This window comes from Vanessa cardui, chromosome 26, assembly GCF_905220365.1.
Source record: "Vanessa cardui chromosome 26, ilVanCard2.1, whole genome shotgun sequence".
NCBI lineage: Eukaryota > Metazoa > Arthropoda > Insecta > Lepidoptera > Nymphalidae > Vanessa > Vanessa cardui.
The window spans coordinates 6132340-6155985 of record NC_061148.1 but is presented as its reverse complement, the minus strand read 5'-3'; the positions used below and the strand labels follow the sequence as shown (position 1 = coordinate 6155985).

Genomic DNA, 23646 nt, shown 5'->3' with positions numbered 1-23646 from the left:
TACCACAAACACCCAGACCCAAGGCAATATAGAAAACTAATGATAATCTACATTTACTCAGCCGGGAATCGAACCTAAGACCTCGGAGTGGCGTACCCGTGAAAACCGGTGTAAATACAAATCGAACACGGAGGGCGTCAGACCAAATCTTAAATCATTATGATTGCGTCCTTGCATACCAAACAAACATTCTTGAGTATCTAGACCGTCAATTCCTAAAGTGATTTCCGAGAAACCCTACATTTCCTTGAGAAAGTGGGTATGGTTTCACGAAACAGCACTTTTGATACTTTCATTAATGACTTTATTTATTTGACATAGTTTATTCATTAGGTACATAGTATAAAACAAAGTCGCTTACCGCTCTATCCCTATGTATGCTTAGATCTATAAAATTACTCAACAGATTTCGATGCGCTTTTTTTAATAGATAGACTAAAGAAGGTTTTTTTAACATAATACATGGACAATATAGTAAAGAAACACTGATCATTTTAGAAATTTCCCATGATCGTAATATCTTTTGTAGTAAATTTACTATCAGTATTTTATCGTTGCGAAGCCGGGACGGGTCGTTAGTTATTGACATAACACATTACTAAATAAATCGTGTAACATCTTAAATATACTTCCCGAATACTAAATACGATAAAGCCAATTATCAACAATGATATGTCGTAACAATATATGTACTAATTTACGGCCAAGGCTTCACTCATCGTCATTTGTTTTGGATTTAAAAAGTAGCCAATATTCCTCCATTTGCCTTAAGCGTATTTTATAAGAAAATTCTTAAAATACCGATCGTTATTTCTACTAACGTATTGACAGTCAATTATATCGAAATGAAATCGTTGACGTTCAATCGCTTGCCTATTCAACACAACAATCCAATCGCATTTCGATCGAATTTGGATCGATATAGAATCGAGAACGTATCGTAATCGTCATTAATTAGTAGAATTTGTCCCCGATGCACCTGTCACCAAATAGGCAGACTACTAGTTAGACTTACTTTACTAGAGTTACTATCATAATTATATTTAAAGAAAAAACAATTATTTATCTTAAATTTGAATTCCGCGCATCAACCGTCATCGATTGCGCAGTGACATGACGAATAATTATTGTTATATTAACATAGAAGCAATCTCGTGATCCTGAAAAGTATATTGTGATATAGGAACAGACATGGTTAATAATAGCATTAAATGTAGTTTATTTTCTTACTACTCTTAGAGTCGAGATGGCCCAGTGATTAGAACGCGTGCATCTTAACCGATGATTGCGGGTTCAAACCCAGGCAAGCACCGCTGTTTCATGTGCTTAATTTGTCTTTATAATTTATCTCGTGCTCAGCGGTGAAGGAAAACATAGTGAGGAAACCTGCATGTGTCTAATTTCATTGAAATTCTGCCACATGTGTATTCCACCAACCCGCTTTGGAACAGCGTGATGGAATATGTTCCAAATCTTCTCCTCAAATGGGAGAGGAGGCCTTTAGCCCAGCAGTGGGAATTTACAGGCTGTTGTTGTTTGTTGTAAACTAGAAGCAACTTCGTGATCCTGAAAAGTAAAGCATCTTGTGATTTAGGAACATACGTAGTTAATAATGGCATTAAATGTAGTTTCTCTTCTCACAGATAAACTCAATTATGTTTGATTAACTGTATCCATCCTTACAAAAAAAGAATATCAGAAAAATACTTATATATACCATTAGTATAGATGTTTATCTTTAATTCGCTGACGTTATTTTATTACAATGCCGAATAACAGAAGCTACCTAATTAGTATTCCGTGTGGCGATCGAGTCTTTAAGATGACGTTTACTTTAAATATTTGAGTATTACTCACACTACAGTCTTATTTACTTATGTTACAGTTTATAATATTGAATTAATTAATTCATCAAAACTTCTGATAAAAACACAATATTCGAAATATCGAGATTATTCGGATTTAGTGAATTAAAATACTTTGTATATGATTTATCTTTGTCTTTATTTCTCATATTAGCTATGCGGTATAATCTTATATATTAAAAGATTAAGCCGATTTTTATCCCAGTGATTATAGGAATATAGGTGCACATAAAAAATCATTAATGGTCCAGCCTTGAAGGACTCCACGCCTTAGATGTGCATAAAATTAAAAAGGATCTATAAGGAGGATCTTTATCACATTTACTAAATGGTTGTGATTTAACAAAGAATTAATTTTAGAGACTTAATAAAAGTACTAGCCGTTAAGACAGCGGTACTTGGACTTGATAAGAAAAAAAAAAGTAAAAACGTAAACTTAATTAAATTTTTATCGACAACCTCCAGTTCTAACTAAACCAATGTATAATTTGTGACAAAAAAGATTTCATTTAAATGAGATTTCATCATTTACATGTCCGATGAGTGACTTGCTAATTACAATTAAATGAAATAAAAAAAACATGTCTTAGGTTTCGAAATATCTAAAAAAAATCTTGAATAAACGCGCAGTTTCACGGGACTATTACTACTATAATAAATTAATACAAATAAGCATAACGGCACGGAATGGTTTATTTATTCATCAATTATTTGTTCTTTATTACACACAAATATTTAAAACTAAATTAGAAATTCGCATTAGGTGAAACGGGTGCCCTTCTAAAATACTTGGTGGTAGGGCTTTGTGCTAGCCCGTCTGGGTAGGTACCACCCACTCAACAGTTATTCTTCCGCAAAATACCAGTACTCAGTATTGTTGTGTTCCGGTTTGAAAGGTGAGTAAGCCAGTGTAACTACAGGTACAAGGGACATAACATCTTAGTTCCCAAGGTTGGTGGCACATTGACGATGTAAAGAATAGTTAATATTTCTTACAGCGTCATTGTCTATGGGTGATGGTGTCCCATCAGGTGGCCCATATGCTCGTCCGCCCACCTATACCATAAAAAAAACCTTTGGGCACTCAATCTCGGAACAGGTACAATTGCGAAAAACAATATACTGCATATACAATATAACGTAAATGAATATCTACATACCTACTCGTATATAACTATGACTAATAAACTTATTTGGATAAAAATATTACAAGAATACTGTATCCTATAGAAACGCAATCACATTGGTCCGAGTAAAAAAAATTTCAACCTTCCAGTTCCCTTGCCACCAGTGGCTGCGATTCACGTTGGTCCGAGCAAAAAAAAACCAACCATCCTGCCACCAGTGGCAGCAATAATACAGTTATTATTTTCTTGCCAAGCTCACGTTTCGTTACGATCGATTGTTACTTAAGGGATAAGCTCTTAAATCGATCGAACTGTGCATTTCAAACATATATGACCTCATTATTGAAGCCGGTTTCAGCACTAACAACGCAGCGTGTTTTTGTCGTTCTGAACTTAGTTACAAGAAACTTTAACTAAGTCATGGCAACTCGTATATTAAATACTAATTGTCGCCTGCGGCTTTGCTCGCGTTTTAGGGGTTGATTATCATATGTCAGGCAAAAAAGTAGCCTATGTCATTTAATGGAGTTCAAGTTTCCTTCACACCAAATTTCATCAAATTTGGTGTGAAGGAAACTTCAACACAAAACAAACGTAATACCTTGTAATACTCAAGTACGGCATTAAAACTTTGCCTCTAAGTGTTGTAAATTCAAAATCTCTAAATATATTTAAAAAACGATTAAGAACCCATATATTAGATGATTTCACTGATCTTGTTTAATATCACTACTGTTTATTATTTGTAAAATCTTAATTGTAGTTATAATTTTAAAATTTCCTTTGTAAGCGAACTTTGTTCTTTTTGGAAATAAACTTCTTTGAACCTAAATTCGGTTCATTAGTTTGATCGTGAAAGAGCTACGAACAGACAGATAGACAGATATACAGACAGACAGACAGACAGACAGACAGACAAAGTTACTTTCACGTTTATAATATTAGTATGACTAATAAAGAGTTTATTAACATAAGAATTAACAACATTAAATGCTTAAATATATATATTATTATATAGTATTGATTAATTATTTTATATTCGTGACGCAATATCTAAGTAAGGTATTATTTTATCAATAATTATACGTTATTGTTCCAAGTTAGCTAATCTTGAGACAAGCTGTTATTTATTAATTATAACAATAAAATTTTCCACAACATCAAAGCATCAATAAAACACACCATTTATTATCGTTTTATTTATTTCATCGTAACATCGTAATATTCAAGTTGGCTGTTATGTAATAAAACACAAATCGTATATAGTACGACACAACTTAGATGTAGCATCGGCAAATTAAATAAAACCCTATCGCGCCATTCGACGCTATTCGTCGCTATAGATTCCCGCGTCAGTTCCACCCGAGAAAGCAAGTGCATGTAAATCGACGAATATATTAGGTCATATGATATTACAAGATATTACGTTTGTGTAAAGGTTATATTCGCATAAGAAATAAATATTGATAATTTGGGAGAGCGTACTTAAACTTTATCGGCTTTACGAATTTTGCCGATGCTACATCTAAGTTGTTTCGTACTATACCTACACACTATTCGCGGAGCGTTCATTAGCACGAGATCAGCGGCTATATCACAAAGACGAAGATAAACAAAATGTAATTATATATCTAAATCTATGAAATTATAGATCTAGATATGTTCTTTCGTACTATAAATATTGTATATGAGAAATCGTCTGTTTGTCATACTATCGCACAGACGAGGAAGATCATATCGATGTTATTTATATATGTACTGGAAAGAACCCTAAATAATCTTAAATTATAAAAAAAACACGCTAAAGGATTAACCTATTATGTTAAGTAATTGTATATGAATGTTGATTAATAAATTGACTTAAAATTTAAAACATCAGAACTACTAATTACTCCAAAAAAATACCCAAAAAAGGCAAGGACGCGAGAATCTCGCCATAAACAACTATAAATTATAAAGAATAAACTTGAGGTAAATGGATTTATTTAAACGCCGTCTCGTATGATTCTTCATCTAATAAATATGACCTTGTATGACATACGATTGGTATTATATGTTTTACACGAACATCATTTACCGCAAAACCTTGTACATACAGCGTAATACATATAGGTACATGTTCAATAAAAATAAACAATAAATACAGATTAAACTATAATCAATTTAAATTTAAACGACTTGTTGTGGGTACCCCATATAAATTGTCGATGTAGTGCAGATTCAGAAAAGAAAAGAATTGGTCCTTTAATTTTGTTTTCTGTATCCAAACATTTAAAAGTCTCTAGCAAAAAAGGTGACGATGCTCAAGATTTTCGTCAGAACATATCCAGCTATTTCCCTCAGTAGTCAACTATGCCAATAATTCTCAAGATTAATCCGTACAAGAAAGACGAAAGACTCATTGCGCGTTCTAGATTTTTCCGTAAGAACTTAGCAACGTATCCACAAATATTTATACGAAACGATTACGATACGAATAACAGATGGTTTGGACAAAAAATTTTGATAACGTTGGATTATTTGTGGGTAATCTAGATCGGTCAATTACATGTGAATTCGAGATAACGCAATCAAAATAGCCCATAACGTATTTTGGACAAATCTCCTTTGCGTTACGATAAACGAAATGTATAATGACTATAGTAAATTATTTGAAATACTTTTTTACCACACAAAAATTGGGCGTCATTTTTTTGGCCAAACTTAGCCTTGAACTTGTTCTAAGCTAACTGGCATGGAATATTTATAGTATTCTTTTTGTAAGTGAAACTTTATAAGACGCCATGCGACAATCGGACAAAAAGTTTGGAGAAAATTTGTAGAGGCGTCATATTATGGCACAATTCGTTACAAGAAAGGGAAGAAAGATAAGATCTATGTATTTTAATAAAGTACGAGTATTTTTTTACGATTTATGGGTTTACTCTCGACCGCAATACGCCATGTCAATGAGGTCGATGATGAAGCGATAGTATTTCCAACAAAACAGTTTATATAGTATGTTAAGACTTTCCAATTATATATACTATGTGCGGAATAAATTTCGTTGTATGACATAATCTTATGATAGGAGAAATTATTTGCTTTCACAATAAAATAAACGATTCGTCCAAAATCATTAAATTGATAGGATTTGTTTGGATATTATCGAAACTTTCAAGCGTTGAGTTGAAATTGCATCTTTTATCGAAACCATACATGTAACCATATATATGACGCAAAGTGGCACATATATCAAACATCGTACATCAATTTCATGTGTGTGTTCGTAATTCTTCTCTTACACTATACAACTGGACGAATCGAAATGTAAGTCTTTTGTACTTATGTAGCTGAATATTTCTTAGCAATAGTGGATCCGGTTTTATTTCTCACGTAAACATTATAATCATTAATTATACTAGCTTCTCACCATCCAGTTTTTACTTCTATTATTTATTTCATTGGTTAAAAAACATATAACTAAATTTTAAACGCACAATGTAAGGGCATAAATCTAGTCTTATATAAATATAAATATTTTATAAAAAAATAAAACGTAAAGATTTTTATAATTCTGAAATGAGTTGACCTACATTTCTTATCAGACATTAATTCGGTACAAGTAATCTTTACATTGAATTGTCACAAGAACTTTGACCTCATTACAGAAACCGGTTTTGTACAAATTTCAGCACCAACCAACGTAGCGTGTCTCCGTCTTTCGCAACTTAGCTAAATGGAACGGGATGTTATGTATGTATGTATGTATTATTGTTAAACTTTTTGGATCCTTATTTGGGCATAACAAATTTTGAAAATATACTCATTAAAAATAATCACTACATATTATAAAACAAAGCCGCCTTCTCTATCCCTATATCCCTTTCTTTGCTTAAATCTTTAAAACTAAGCAACGGATTTTGATGCGGTTTTTTTAATAGATAAAGTTTTTCGAAAGGAAGGTTTTTGTATATAATACATGGATGATATAGTAAAGAAACACTGATAATTTCAGAAGTTTCTAATGTGATGACAAAAATAAACATATTCTGTAGTAAATAAATTTAGTATCAGCCTCCGAGCATAAACATATTAGAGATTCACTAATCTTAAGTGTACGTAATTTTATATGTCTGTATATTATTAATAATATTGCTCCCATTCAAGTTATGGACAAACGATAATGTCTCAAAGTAATTTCATCGGACGAATAATAATATATCAATGTCCTCCTGACCTTTATACGGCAGACTAACTCATCTTTTCCATGAAATATACCTATTCTCTTTTAATATGTTTCACATTTGTCTAACTTCGCTGGTACTAAATGTACTACAGATTTTTTTTATGTACAACTCACATTAGAAACTTCTAAAATTACCAGTGTTTCTTTATTATATTGTCCATGTATTATATAGAAAAACCGAATCACTATTTATTAAAACAGACGCATCAAAACTTGGCGCGTAGTTTTAAAAATTCAAGCATAGGGATATAGGTAAAGAGAAGGCGACTTGGTTTTATACTATGTAGTATTTATAACGCAGTTCACACGTTGTACCACAAAAATGACGTGTGTAACTGTGTTTTATCGAAAGTATTGATTAAAGTTCGCTGGCGCTTATTGCAGAATCGTATCGAGTTTCACGCGTCAGACATCAAACACCCTGTTCACAGTTTGTCTCGCCTTGAAAACAATCCTTAAGTCTGTAGCACATTCATATGTACACGGTAATCACTAATAAAAAAGGGCATACAAATTTGTAACTTCATAATCTTTTGGATTGTCTGGAAGAGATAGCTTAATAAGCCCATTGTACAACACTAATCAACATTTATTTTTAATTTACTTTCTTTCAGTGTTTAATCCAATTCTTGTTTGTGGTGTAGATTCAAGTGTATTTCAATAATTCATCTATACTAATATAATAAATGTAAATGTTTGTCTGTCGTTTTTTCACGACTAATCCGTTGAACCGAATTTCATGATATTAGGTATGAAACAAACTTGAACTCCAAGAAAGAACAAATACTCCTTTTTGGCCTAACATATGACAACCACACCCTAAACTAGAGGCGAGCGTAGCTGCGCGACTACTAGGTACTAATAAAGAAGATAAGGACCTTTATGACGTCATAATTTATATTACAATTGTCACGCTTGCTGTAACTAAAAAATAATATAACATAGAGTTCATAACAGTAACAGAAAATCGTGCAGTTTCTCTTCGGTATTTTCCCGACGTTCGTTTTTTAAGGAAAACTCTCGTAGGAAATGCTACTTCATACATTATACAATGATCGTAAAAAATTATGTGCCTGGTGAAAAAGTTACCATTCGATGATTTGTGAAATTGTTTAATTTGAAAAGAAAATTAAAAAAAAAATTATATTTAACAAAAATCAAAGATTAGTTCGCTCAAACATACAGTGTAACTCTTCAACTTTATACATTTCTACTTATTTGACAAACAAATTATTTTGCCTGATTTTTGTATAGCAACAAAATATAAAGCGGTATTTTTAAAGTGTGCTTAATAAAAATAGCGTAGGGAGTACCCTGTCATATGTATTAATGAACGTATACAAGAGATAGGCTGGCTGACAGAAATACCCGAGGACGTTGTATGCGTCTGAAGTCGGGAAGGTTACCTATCATGTCTTGCTAAAAATGGCGAATGACTTGTTAATACTTGTACAATAAACAATATCGAAATGCAAAAGAAGTAACGAGGCGTGTATCATCGTAAGACACATACGACTTCATAAGGTATTATATATAAAACCTGTTCTCATTGAATTAAAGATATGAATTCAGACCATAAATATTTGATATATAAATAGACATAACGCTTCTCATTACAGTGTCCTTTATTTACAATGTCCTTTATTTCTAGTTGGTGAAGCTCGATTTTTCGACATAATCTACGAATATCTTGTTCAAGAGACTACCAACCAAAAATCTACCAACAAATATAAAAAAACATGATAAATAACGCGTATTAAATAACTGTTATAATAAAAATAACCATGTTAATTTAAAATCTTATATATCACCGTTTGTCCCTGAGGTAATTCCCCAATAATGACACAGTCTCATCGATCAAGATTGTATTGAAATGACAATACGTGAAAGCAAGAAATTATTTTATGTTTAACAACCCATAACATATCATCAATATAACGATTATAACATAACACGTTATATAAGTTGATTTATAAAATATACAACTCGTATTAAAACAGTCATAATATTTATCAAACGACGACAATTAACAGCTTATCTGCATTGTAAAATAATCTTAGCGCACGACACGAGTTTAAGAAAATTGTTAATCTTTACGATTAATTTTTATAACTGTTATTTTCCATATCATGCAGACTTTAAAAAGTAAAATTTCACGGTGCTTTTGGTATCTTATAAAACGTAGTTAACATTTTCAGAAGATACTCAGAATCTGAAAGTTGGTAGTTTTTTGCTCTACCGTGCATACCACCAACGTAATTTTAATTATAGGGTCCCATTTTACCCTTTGGTGGGTTACTCTAAAAGAAGACACATCGTTTAGCACTAATACCATGTAATATGTATTCGCTTATGATTTTGTATTTGGTTTCCAACCGTTTCGAATTCGCTGTCCCATCAGATTAAGAAAGTAAAGAAATAGAACATGCCTTTAAGAATACTTTGGGAGGGATCATTGTAGCCGGAATCGATCAACGGAACATCGTCATCAAATAATTAAAATAAATATTAAATAGTAAATCGAATTAATACAGACAGATCTTTATATTCAAATATATAGAGGTCCTATTTAGAATAAATAGAAATAATAAAATATTTTAAAAAATCTTCGTTATATATTCAAATGAAAGAGATAGATACATACAGCCAGCCTCAAACTAACCCCGTATTCAGAACCCCAGTTCATATATTTATCTAAGCGAAATGAAAGCCCTTAGAATAGTCTGAATGCCAACGAAAACATTTCAAGGTTTCACGAACCACCAATTTTTTTTTTTTTTTGCGTATGTAATTCGAATGTGATCGGTTTTACGAATTTTGCCGATGCAACACCTAAGTTGTGTCGTACTATACACTTTTTTCTCGCTGGAAAAACGCGTTACGCGCTTCCCCCACGTGCTGGAAGGTTGGGGTGTGTATGGGACTCCCCGGTTCCCTAGACGCCGATTGCGACCAGATCCACCGGATTTACCCACTAAAAAGCCGGTACCCTCTCCGTCTTTCGGCGGGCGCCACGGGATCGCTTACGCATGCTACCGTGACGCCCTGGTGTCGTACTACTACTCAAATAAACCAATTACATTCTAGTCACGCGATCAAACGCAAGTCTCCGGGGCTTTCCCGGACTTCGCAACCATTTCGCCTTAGATGTCTAATAGCTATCTGCGGATGATAATAACAAAATTAAGATAATTAACAACAGACGAGTCTTAAATAGATGTATAGGAGTAATCCGCAAGATAATTGTGTTTATTCTCGCACGTGTACACAACTCTTGCGACCTCGAAGAGATTAGACCGAGTAAATCTTTTCGTCAGTGGCATTTCAGTGAAGAATAAACATCGATGATAAAATTTGACGCTGCAAACAAATATGAAAAATTCTTGTCTCATATTACTGTTTGCCGACAGTTGCAGTTGCATAAACCGGACGTATGATTTTGCTACATCAAATATTTATTTATCGATTATTTTTTTTGGAAATTCAATTAAATATTTGTCATGTTAGCTGAGATGGCCCAGTGGTTAGAACGCATGCATCTTTTTTTTACTTTATGATTTCGGGTTCAAACCACGGCAGGCACACATATATATGTGCTTAATTTCCGTTTATAATTCATCTCGTGCTCGGCGGTGAAGGTAAACATCGTGAGGAAACCTGCATGTGTCAAATTTCATCGTAATTTTGCCACATGTGCATTACAAAAACTAGCATGGGAACAGCGTGGTGGAATATGTTCCAAGTCCTCGTCTAAATAGGAGAGGAGGCCTTAACCCAGAAATGGGAAATTTACAAGCTGTAATTTACTTTCCTTTTTTTTATTTGACATGTGTGAAAACGCATGAATCACGGCCATGAAAAGAAATATGACAGTGTCCAAATGTATCTCTTGAATTATGTCTTCCAAAAGCAGCACTATAAAAGTATATTATGGAACATCTCTATCAACATATTTTAGGTGATCTATACATTAGTTACTTAAGTAACTCTATCTGCTGTCTGACCAAACCAATGACCCGAATTTAAAGAAATTTGGTATGAAGAAAATTTGAATATTGAACTCTAAGAAAGGACATAGGTCTACTTTTTGCCTGACAAATGACAAACGAAACCCCTGAAACGCGAACGAAACCGCTACGACTACTCTGATATAATACAAATAAATGAAGGCATATTTAAACGCCTTGTAAGTACATGATATAAAATAATTATATTGTGTTTTAAAAGAACACGACCAAACCTTTGTAGGTAACCACGTCAATACTGACCCCATTGGATATTTATTTTTAGCCAACCTTATAAAACAGGAGGTTTTATCATGTCAAATTTTATCTTTTGATTGAAACTTAAAGTACGACGCAAATTAGACGTAGCATTGACAAATTCAATAAAACTGCCCATTTACACAATCAATAGAAATAGCTATTGACAATTTGTTTTAAGTTTTTATAATATGAAAAGAAGCAATTCAATAAATTCGAATTAACTTACTTTTTTAACAAAAGGTTAATAATTTGGCTTAAATGTATTTTTGTATAGTGTGTCCCTTGCTTATAATTTGAGCGCCCGCATGCCGTTTTAATAACAGCATCATATTTTATTTTAAGCATGTTTTTCAAGTTTTGGCAAAGCTCAATTTCTAAGGATCGCAGGCAGTCTGAACACTGACTGCTGCTTTCTAACAATTTGATTGGTTACCAGCACATAAAACTCGAAAGAGTCCAGAGCCAACTACACTAAAACGTGACACGTACGAGTAGTCTAAAACAAGTAATTATTAATTAACTAGAGGGAAATTAATTAACAACAATTATCTTATGAATTAAGCCATTTCACACTTTAGCACTTGTACTTAAAGCTGAAAATAGCTTGCAATAGATCAAAAGCCGCCCGACTTGTACAATCTCGGATTTGAACTGTGAACCGTAAACACGAGACAGAGCAATTAAAAATTATGTAAACAGATGTTAAATGAGTCATAAATAAAAATATTATTTTAACTTCTATCAATGCTGTCCCGAGAGGCGAGATGGCCCAGTGATTAGAACGGGTGCATCTTAACCGATGATTGCGGGTTCAAACCCAGGCAAGCGACACTGAATATTCATGTGCATAATTTGTGTTTACAATTCATCTCGTGCTCGGCAGTGAAAGGAAACATCGTGAGGAAACCTACATGTTTTTAATTTCATCGAAATTCTGCCACATGTGTATTCCCGCATCGGAACTGCGTGGTGGAATATGTTCCAAACCTTCTCCTCAAAGGGAGAGGAGGCCTTAGACCCGCAGTGGGATATTTAGAGGCTTTTGTTGTTGTTATTCTGTCCCGAGTGCTTTGTAGAGCAGTAAGCAAAACGAAACAAGTACGGTACAAAATGTTTTCCATATGACCATGACGAAAACTAACCTAACTTATAATAAATAATTAATCAATAAGTTAGTTTGTCTGTAATACTACTCTAGCGATAATCATCAGCTTCTGCATGTTATCGAGACCTAACTGACACCTGTCACTTTGACGTTCGGACGAAGCCGACATGGAAGCCAGCATATATACTACACTAGTAGTCTCCCGCGACTACACGCGCGTTTTAGAGCATTGGTTGTTATGCGTCAGGCAAAAATAAGTAGCCTATGTCCTTTCTTCGAGTTTCAAATATGCTGTGTCAAATTTCATCAAATTCGATTCACTGCTTTGGTCGCGACAGCCAGACTGACAAACCGAGTTACTTTCGCATTTATAATATTAATACAGATTACTTACAAACAGGTGTGTAAATTTACCTACGTATTATATTCCAAATTTCAATTATATTCCAACAAGTTCCGCGCATACTCTTTCATGTGTCCGCATCGCCCTCGGCTAATATCGGTCAACGACCGCATGTGTATAATACCTATCCATTTTACTAATCAAAAATATAGAGCATAATTTACGCTTACGATACATATATATATATATTTTCTTAAAGCTTTCAAATCTATACTATTATTATAAATGTGGAAGTAACTCTATCTTTCTGTCTATCTATGGCTCTTTACTACTAATCTAAGGACCCGAATTTCATGAAATTTGGTATGCAGCAAACTTGATCTCCAAGAAAGGATATACGCTACTTTTTTTGCCTAACACATAACAATCAATACCTAAAACGCGAACGAAGCCGCGGACCACAACTAGTGTTTCAAAATTTATCATGTACCTACGGTTTCAAAAAATTTTAAGGCAAGAACACAATACATAACTAATAGATTAAGTAGGTATGTTTAAGGCACAGATTATAAAATAAGTCACATGGAGCGTGGAACGTTATTATGAAGCAACAAAAGCGAATACAAATTCCACAGCTGTTTGTAACGACGCTTCTTTTCGTATATTTTGTAACATCTGAAATAAGCATAAACATTAAATACATTGGGATTATTTGTTTACATTTTAAGCGGCGTTTAGATAAGTTGAGAAATAATTGTTTGTAATTTTTTTTGTTCATAACACGTCTAGACAATTGACATCCAACCGCGTGTAGGGATTACGTCAAAAGTGCTGGCAATTTATCTTCACTTATATTTCACAAACTTTGACGTTAACTTTATTTGACTTGTTTGTTCAGTATCGTGTTTCGCGCGCTTAATATGCATTTTGTTGTAAATCTTTAAGATATTTATATTTTTAATCGATAATAATATATTCTCGAAGATCGTCAAGTGACGTATCGAGTGATAAAGGCTCTATCAGGCAGCTCAGGGACAATCATTCAAAAGATCTTGCATTAAGAGCTTGGTGTGACAAAGCTAGTTTGCCGTTGCATACCTAGTACATATCCCTGATTCTCTTTCAACACAGGTTTGGCCAATTCTGCTAACAAATAATAACTTCGAAATCGAATCGAAACGTAATCGTTCAGCCGTTTTCTTATTCTACTAACACAACAATACAATTGTAGTTCAGTAGCAATTGTAATGAACCTCTTACTTACGAATGAGCCCAAGTTAATTTTTGTAAGGAATAATCCAAGTTAGATCTTGATAGAAGCAGAATCGTATCAAAACCATTATAAGTTAGTAGATTTACCCAGTTTGCCTCACTATATTTCCTTTTCTAACGCAAATTCGATATTTAAATTTTAATTTACGGATGGTCATGACATCGTCCTCGTTTCATAACAACGTATTAATTTTAAAAAAAAACATATCTTGTACTAAATATGTGATAAGCTGTAATTAAATAATAATTTTACAATCTGTTATATTCAAATAAATATAATAAGCACCTATTCTTTAATCTGTTTGTTAAGCAATCTTATCTGTAAGATAGTATACCGATATTTTTTTATTATTATTTTTATATATTTAATACTTTTATTTATTATAAATTATAATGCCATATATTATAAAGAGTTATTTTTAAGGCTTAATCTCAAATACTATATAGTAATTATAAAAAATATGTTCACTTTTAGAAAGCTAGCTACATTATTCCCGAGTGTTATAGGGGCTATAAATTATATTTGATATCAGTTGTTTTATTTAACTAATAATATACTATTTTTTTTTTAATTTTTCGTTTTTTTCCGCTTTAAATTTATTTTTTATAAATTTGATCCTTTATACCTTTGCATTACAATATTTGATATTGTTATTTGCACAGACGTACGACATACTTGATATAATATTATATATTGAGAGAAACTAAACTTACCAATTAAAGAGAAAGATACAAAAAAAAATTCTCACAAGTGCAAAATTACTAATAAAAAAAATATATATACGAGTATATCGTCCATACAATTACTTAATTTTGCGAATAGTAATTTAATTTTCCTTATTTTAATTTTTTATTTTTGAATACTAAGATTTCGATTTATTTTCAAATTGTTAAAAAATATTTTAATTTTTTAAATCAATAATTAAATTTAAGTAAAATATTTCAGCGTATAAAAAATTTTTATTATAGAAACAATGAAACACAAACACAATTTAAAAATGGAACATACCATCTTCCATTTTCGAAAAAAAAAACAGGAATATTCACGACACTTTTCTCTTATACATAAACAAAAACACTTAAAAACAAAACGTTTTACAGAGAATTTTTTAACGTGACAGACGCGCGCTTTCCCGCGCAAATAAATAGCTGCACTGGGGAGGCGCGGCACGGCACGCCCGCGAACCGTTCCGTTCACATACAGCTACACGACGTGACGTAGGCATTACGTCATTAAATATTGACATTGAGCCTACGTATCTTTATTACCAAATTACAGCCATCCGAATACTTTATCGGCAATACTTTCAGTATATGATAAAACACCCTCTAAAAACTATACATCTATATAACACATTAAAAGATTACAAAATATAACCTCATTAAATAAATTTCACCGCTTATTAAATTTTTTTTTTTTCGCTTTTTTCTTTCCTTAGAGGGAAAAGGCAAAGGTATTACACCGTACAGCCTTAGTCTTTTGTAATTTTTATTCATATTCAATTAAATTGTAAGGCATAAAGCCATGTCTTCCGTTTAAATTATTAAATTAAAGTTTTAAATACTTGCCGTTTTTTTTTAATAACGCAAAGGTAGCAATGTTTACGGTTCAAGAAAAAAAAAACAATACCATATATTCTTTTTTGTCTCCGTAGAATCCTCTTGAAACTCATTATTTATCACAACTCAAGCACACCTGTACAACCACACAACATTTTATGTACTAAATTTAGTTATTGAATTGGGTCTTGTGATTGGGAAGTTGGCGAGACAATGATCATTGCGAACAAGATAAAAATAGTTCTAATTAACATAGCTTGGATGTATTTGTGATTCATTGAGACGTTATCCCATATTAATAAAAAAATACTGCCATCACGGGACGCCCGAATGATTTGAAACGTCAAAATTAATGGTTTTTAAAATAGATTATAATAGTATAAAATCGAAATATCAAAAATAAGAAAATTAAAAGCATTAAAAATTATTATTTTAATTAAAACACTCATAAATATTTTGATGTTATACGGTTTGCTAATACGAGTCCATCTTACCCCCTAAGCGCGCCAATGTATATTTCACATGGAAAATATATTTAAAAGTATTTTAGTAACAAGCAAATGCTTATATACATTCTTTAAATAAAAATTAAATAAGACTTCTCACATGTCTTTGAACCAATGGCTATACAGACACAATACTAAGAACGTAATCATGGATACAAGATCTATAAGCCTTATGTATGGCAATGTATAATTCTTAATATATTCCCCGTTTCTAATAAATCTATGCATTGTTTAATAATGAAATATCGGAAACTATAAAAACTATTAACTTGAAATTTGACAGGTAGGTGTACCCCTAAGGGGATATAACGGAGCATAAAATTTTGTGTTTTATAAATTTCGCGCAGATAAAGCCGCATGTTCAGCAAATTAAATATAAATAACTATGAGTTTCAAATGACTGACAAATAAAAAATATTCAAATTAATTAATAATATAATTACTAGCTTCTCCACAAGTCTGTGGCTCTAGGGACTCCACTCCTTTGTGGCCCCAGGGCTTCCTGACATTTAAACCCGACTCTTTGAGTAAACGTGATTCATTAACCACAAAAAAATAAATACGTCATACACGTTCATGGCAAGCTGACGCTGTTTTACGTAATCAAAGATCAGTCTTAATTTTTTGGCATACACTATGTTTTAAACGTAAATCTAAAAATACGACATAAAAATATTTCCTCATAACAAAAATCATACATACTTCTATGTCTTCGCATATATGATTAAAAAATAAATTGATATATAAAATTATATGTATATACACTTTCTTCAATCATATATACACTTTCCCATTATAGATCAATAATATAAAAATATAAAGAGCAGTTATGGAAGAATTTCAGTTTAATGTTACTATGCCGTGATCTATATCTCTGACATATTAACAAAACTTCATGATCGTGGATTAAGTAGTTAAGATGTGAAAGCGTAACAGACATACTCACTTTCACATTCATAATATTATTTAGGATAATGTTTTACAGATTCGCAATTAACGGAGCGAAACGAAACAAAAAAAAAAATGGCAAAGGCACTATAATAACAAGCCTGTGCATAAATTAAAAAAAAAACAAACGAACTGTCATTTGACAATTAATGTTATAAAACTACCACAAAATACTACCACAGCATCAGTTTGTATGACATAGCAAGAAGCTCCGTATTTACTCTTTTCGACTAATTCATATACAACGAGATGTGATCAGGTAATAATTGTTAAAAAAAGTGTTAATATAGTTTCGAGTATGGTAACACTAGTAGGGGACATTAAGTAATCCACTTCCATTAGTCATTTGATTAATTGGCTATGGACAATTGAATTACAAGCATTACAATTTATTGTTACATATAGTGTTCGCTTTATATTTGCCTATAATTTTAAAATCGTTTATTCATCAAATTTTACATAAAGTCTTCATTTATTATTTCAAATCAAAACATTGACCCCGAATATATTACATTTGTTGATAAGTTAAAATTTCGAGCGAAGAAAATCACAACGTCCGTGAATTTTTCGATGTCATGTCGTAAAAAACATATATCAATCAGAGAAAAAAAATGTCTGGGTCTTGTTATGTATTTTACGCACACAGACGCTTCAATTCTATTTATTCGTATACATCCAAGCGAATGAAATCGCATGAATTTGTAAACGACTGTCATTTCATCTCACACCCCGCGTTGAAACTATTTTTGCAACTCGGCAGGCGACACATCAATGTCAAGAGACAATTCGAACAATGCCATTGTCTTAACTAATTGGCCCTTTGTTGATGTAACATATAATTAAAAAACAGTCCGACATGATGCATATTCAAAACTTAATTCGCCATTGTCCAATGATATTTGATCTATGGGCATACCTATCAGTGTAACTACAGGCACAAGGGACATAACATCTTAGTTTCCAAGGTTGGTGGCACATTGACGATTTAAGGAATAGTTAATATTTCTTACAGGGTCACTGTATATAAAAAAAAAAACCTACTATGTAAACCCAAAAATGTCTTGTGCATCACGAGAGGATATTGCATGTTATATATCTATTGTAGCACATTCGGGGTAGGATTAATTCTCGAGTACGCGGTGAGAGTAGCGGCAGAGAAACTCTCTCTCTCTCTCTCTTTTGTGGGTGTGTTACATATATTATTATACTTTCCTCGTTTTTCCTCGGTTTGTGTGTGTATTGTTTTTCTTTAATATTTAATTTAAACGGTTATCGACCGGAGACTACATTGTTATTTATTAACAATCGTATTCATCCTACTTATATATTCATGGCATACATTTTGGCCAAAATTTGCGTCTCGCCTTTACCGCGAATGAATGGATTTATCGATACAAACGTTTGCCATGTAAATTAACCTTTTTGGACATGTTACTTATTTCAATAGATTTGAAACAACATGCACCTTTATGAATGGACAATATTGTGTTGACGACATTTTCGGCGTTTGAGAGGCAATATAAAGAACGATATGATTTTCTTTAAAGAATAAGGACATCACAGTATTTTATGGTACAAATAAGCGGATTAATCACCAATGCCTATAGACATTAGCAACGTAAGAAATATTAACCATTCCTTTCATCGCCAATGCGCCCCAAAACTTGGGAACTAAGATGTTCCTTCATTTATCTCCTGGGAACTAAGATGTTATCGCTTGTCCCTTCCAATTGTCTTCGTATGTCCCTATATGTCTTTAGTTTAAAGCAGTTTATATTTATGCCAAACATATAAAATAAAAAAATATATGGTATGTAAGGAAAATGAGTGGCAACTGCTTATACGGATGGATTGTATATGGATGCCGCTTGATTACTTCGCCAATTATAAATCGATTTGCATGGTTGCTTATTTAATTAGAATTGAATGTAAGGAATTAAATTGTTTACTAATTTTTTTTCTTCACTGGAAACATTCATGTATGCGATTAAGTACTTTGTTGAAAAAGAGTAGCTACTGAGATTCTTGCCTGTTCTTCTCAGTAGAATCTACTTTCCGAACCAGTGGTAGTTTCGCTGTTAAATGACGATTCAAAAGTGCTTGAAAAAGCCTACTTTAATAAAGTTTATTTGGATTTAATTTTTCTTTGGCGGAGGAGTTAGTACTGATTGTAATTATATAATAAATATAAATATGTAAATATGAGACAACATCACTAACATTACTCTGATCCCAATGTAAGTAGCTAAAGCACTTGTGTTATGGAAAATCAGAAGTAACAACGTTACTACAAACACCCAGACTCAAGGCAACAAAGAAAACTAATGATAATCTACATTGACTCGGCCGGAATCGAACCCGGGACCTAGGAGTACTCAACCCACGAAAACCGGTGTACACACCACTCGACCACGACGACGTCGACTACGACGACGTGACGAATTACTTCTTACATTTTCGATGTGTATCGTTTTTTTCAGTTTATTGTTAAGCCTATAAATTATAAACGTACTTCCAACCAAATCAATCGTTTCTACTTTAATAAACAAGGTTATATTATAAAAAAAAAAAAACTAATTTGTCCGATGTACCTCACATATCTACAACCCTGGTATCATGTACCAAGACCTTGGACTTGTTCTCGATTACATGTTGGCTTTGCGCAGTAGTCATTGACAGTTACCACATAGTTTATCTACTATACTTTGGACCATAGCTTATTTGTAAATTTTTCCTTTATGCTATGGCCTCAAAAATCAAAAATTGTACTCGTTGTAAAAAAAAATACAATTTGTTGTTGGTAGTCCAAAACACAGAGAAGGGAGAATTATTTTGTTTCATTTAAATTCCTTTATAATCTGTAATATATAAGATTAATTAATCACAAGTAAAACTAAAGAGCTACTACCGATAAGAACCTACTTGTTAATTACTCTTTCTCCAATTATTATTATTTTAAGTCTTATATATTAATAATTTACTATCTTATTAATAACTACTAGCAACGCAACCCGGTGTAATTTATTTAGTAATTTATTCTATTATATTAATATAAAGAAAATCGTATGAAAACAATATTAGTTAGTACCAGTTTTACTATTTTAACGTCAGTCAGGGTTAAATTAATCAATAAAAAATAAATTAAACAAGTATAATTTCATGAGACTGACGTACCTGTGTTGGACAAAAGTCCCAAAATAAATAAGATTATAAAGAAAAAGAAAAAAGTATAATCTAATATTATTAGTATATTCTAATATATAAAGCGAAAAAGAAAATAATTTAAAAATCTTACTTGCAAAGAACTACTCATTACATAGGTTGCATAGTAGATATTTTAAAGGTAGGCGGGTGAGCCATTTTGCTATCTGATGATAAGAGGTACAATCAGCCGGGAACTAGCCAGACGGACTTTACACAAAGCCTTACCACCAAGTAATACGATAACATAATAATAAGATATGTTCAATTGATAAAAAAAAATATCGTATTAAAGTGATAAAAAAGTGTGTGTTAACAGCTAAGTGGAATCTTTGCTGATATGCATATCTAGAGTATTAATCTTTTCATATTATATAAGAATCTATGATCACTGGACACTCCCTATTGGAAGTCATACACAAGTTTACACTCATGACGTCACGTCTAGAGCCTATTCCGATCCAAAAATTTAAACAAACCTTCGATGTACATATTCAATATAATATCCTAATAGTCCCGATATAGGATTTCTTTATTTATAATTATAACATAATATAAAACAAAGTCGCTTTCTCTGTCCCTTAATCCCTGTCTTAAATCTTTAAAACTACGCAACGGAATTTGATGAAGTTTTTGAATATAACATAGACAATATAATTAAGAAACACTGATCATTTTAGAAGTTTCTAATGCGATATATCGATATCGTAAATAAATAAAGTCTTTAGTATGTTTAATATCAGCATCACACTTGACTATGTATTTCAACATTATTTTTCTTTCAGTTCTTTTAGTTGATTGGTGGTTCGATAACAACTTCCTCGACATTCAAAACGACATTTTTTTCGTCGAGTCTATGGTGTCATAGACTATTCAAGATCTTCACAAATCATATCGCGTCAATTAATTGTCAAAATTGTTTATTTGACCAACAAATGTCTGTTGTTTATACTGATTGCACCCGGATGCTTGTTTGTGCTTAAGATATGGCAAAATTAACTGATTCTAGATAAACCTTTCAAGTAATATAAAAATTGGAATATGGGGCCAATTTTTTCATTTATATCGCAAACAAAAAAAAAACAAAACGCAATTTTTTTCATTTAAGTCTTTATCATTCGATATTTAAACAAGATTAACGGCGCGTAAATAAAATCGTATGATCGAAATTATAGAGCGTAAAAAAAGCAATAAAAAATTATACACTTGCAATTTTCGTGCTGTGGCTCTAAGTCATGACACGAATGTTATCACAAAACAACAATATTTAACATATAAAGTATAACATAATTTTAAAGTTGACGGAAAAAGCTCGTAAAAAAGCTTGATCAACAGTTATAAGTTAGACATTTCTAGTGTAGTAAAAGTAAAGTAACAGCCTGTGTACACAGCTGAGATAAGGCCTCCTATTCCATTAAGGAGAGGGTTTGGAACATCATCCACCACGCTGTTCAAATGACGGTTGTTGTAATGCACATGTGGCACAATTTCGATGAAATAAGACACATGTAGGTTTCCTCACGATGTTTTCCTTCACCACTGAGCACGAGATAAATGATAAACACAAATTAAGCACATATATAGTGGTCCTTGCCTGGGTTTGAACCCGCAATCATCGGTTAAGATGCACGCATTCTAACCACTGGGCCATCTCAGCTCATTTTCTAGTGTACCTTCACAGTATCAAAAAACCGAGAATTTCACATGCATTCATATTATTTGTATTATCATTCGACCTAATGACCACACTTGGAACTGAAAGTTGAATCCTTAGCCAAAGTATGATTAAAAAGAATGTAAATAAAATAATTTCATAGTATTGTCACTACTAGTGAATTTAAGAAATAGAATCAAAATAGCTTTTGTGGTAAAAAAAGAAACATAATTTTTCACCATGTTTTTGTTATTATACATTTTATTAGTAAAAGTGAGTTAAGTTTTAAGTCATCTTTATATATGGCATAGATAAACTATTTACATAATCTATCTTGTAATTTTCTAGCAATGCAACATATATGCTACTAGAATATAGCTTTGTCTAATATCTGCTACATTACAGTTAAAGTTACCAAGAATACTAAGGACAGTGTATTAGACAAAATAGATAAGTAATTGTTATAACATCTATGGACATTCAATGTCCCAGAAATCAGTTATACCCAAGAATATATTGCTTGTATCAGAGTAGTTGTCGAAATAATGTTTTATTGAGTATTTCACAATTAACCGCAGTAGGTTTGATGACAGAACTTATTATTTTTTAACTTCAAACATATATAAGGCTAATCGAAATAGTTTTATTTTAATTGATAATTCAATAGTCCTTGAGTTGCAAAATTCCTGTGTTGTTTACTGGTCAGATTTTTTATCACTTAATATATTTCTTTCTTATGTTTTATTATACTCAGCAATATTAGTTTAGCTTTTAAAGCATTATAGACATATTTACAAATTTATACTTTAATGATAATAACAATATATTTCTCTTATTAAACGGCACCTTATCTTCTATTAGTTGTAATATTATATTGAATAAATATATATATGTTAAATAGTGACATTAAATCATAATCAATAGGTATTTAATTATAAAAGATTGCGTTACTTATAAAAGCTGTTAAAATATATTTGAATTTTATATAGTGTTACAAATTTTATGATCATTATATTCCACTTTTTATTTACAAAGAAATGGTTTCTTAACATTTTCATTCAGTTTATTTTATTCCAAACAGTTTGTTTACTGGTTGATAATCTAAGTATTTCGTGTTTTATTTACTAACAAAAGGTTATCTATAACTCCTTAAAAACATCCATAAAACACAAAGTATGAAACCAATAAGTTTGAAATTATATTATAATTCTACCAATAAATAGTAAATAAAAATATATACCAATAATCACTTCATTATAGATAGCGAAAGGTCACTTCCAAAGTACAAATGATAAGAACTTATATTACACAATATTGTACCTTGGCCCTTCAATTTTTAAAACCTAAAAAACAAATTTAGCAATATGTATGTCATCTCTGTGTATAGCTTTATTCGTTTTTTTTTTTTTTTGTTTATATAAATCGGCTGGTGTAATCTTAAAAATAAAGCCATTAATATTTAATTATTCATTTAAAATAATATGAAAATAACATTTAGACTGAAATTAAAATAAAATATATTAAATGTATTTTTCGAATATATATCTATTTTCAGATATTCCCAAATTTGAA

At 31.7% G+C, this 23646-nt stretch overlaps 1 protein-coding gene across 4 annotated transcripts in view; it reads right to left on the bottom strand.

The window, feature by feature from the left end:
• Positions 1-23646, bottom strand: part of LOC124540729 (glycerol kinase-like) — a 48310-nt gene that overhangs the window by 24261 nt on the left and 403 nt on the right. The window contains exon 1 of one of the 4 annotated variants that reach the window (XM_047118414.1): positions 15836-15921. The exons of 1 other annotated variant lie outside the window; for it this stretch is intronic. In XM_047118414.1, coding sequence (XP_046974370.1) covers positions 15836-15878 — 43 coding nt within the window. In that variant the 5' untranslated portion in view covers positions 15879-15921. Of the gene's footprint in view, positions 1-15214; positions 15372-15835; positions 15922-23646 lie in introns of those variants that run through there. 2 more of the 4 variants (XM_047118417.1, XM_047118415.1) reach the window with 2 other exon arrangements.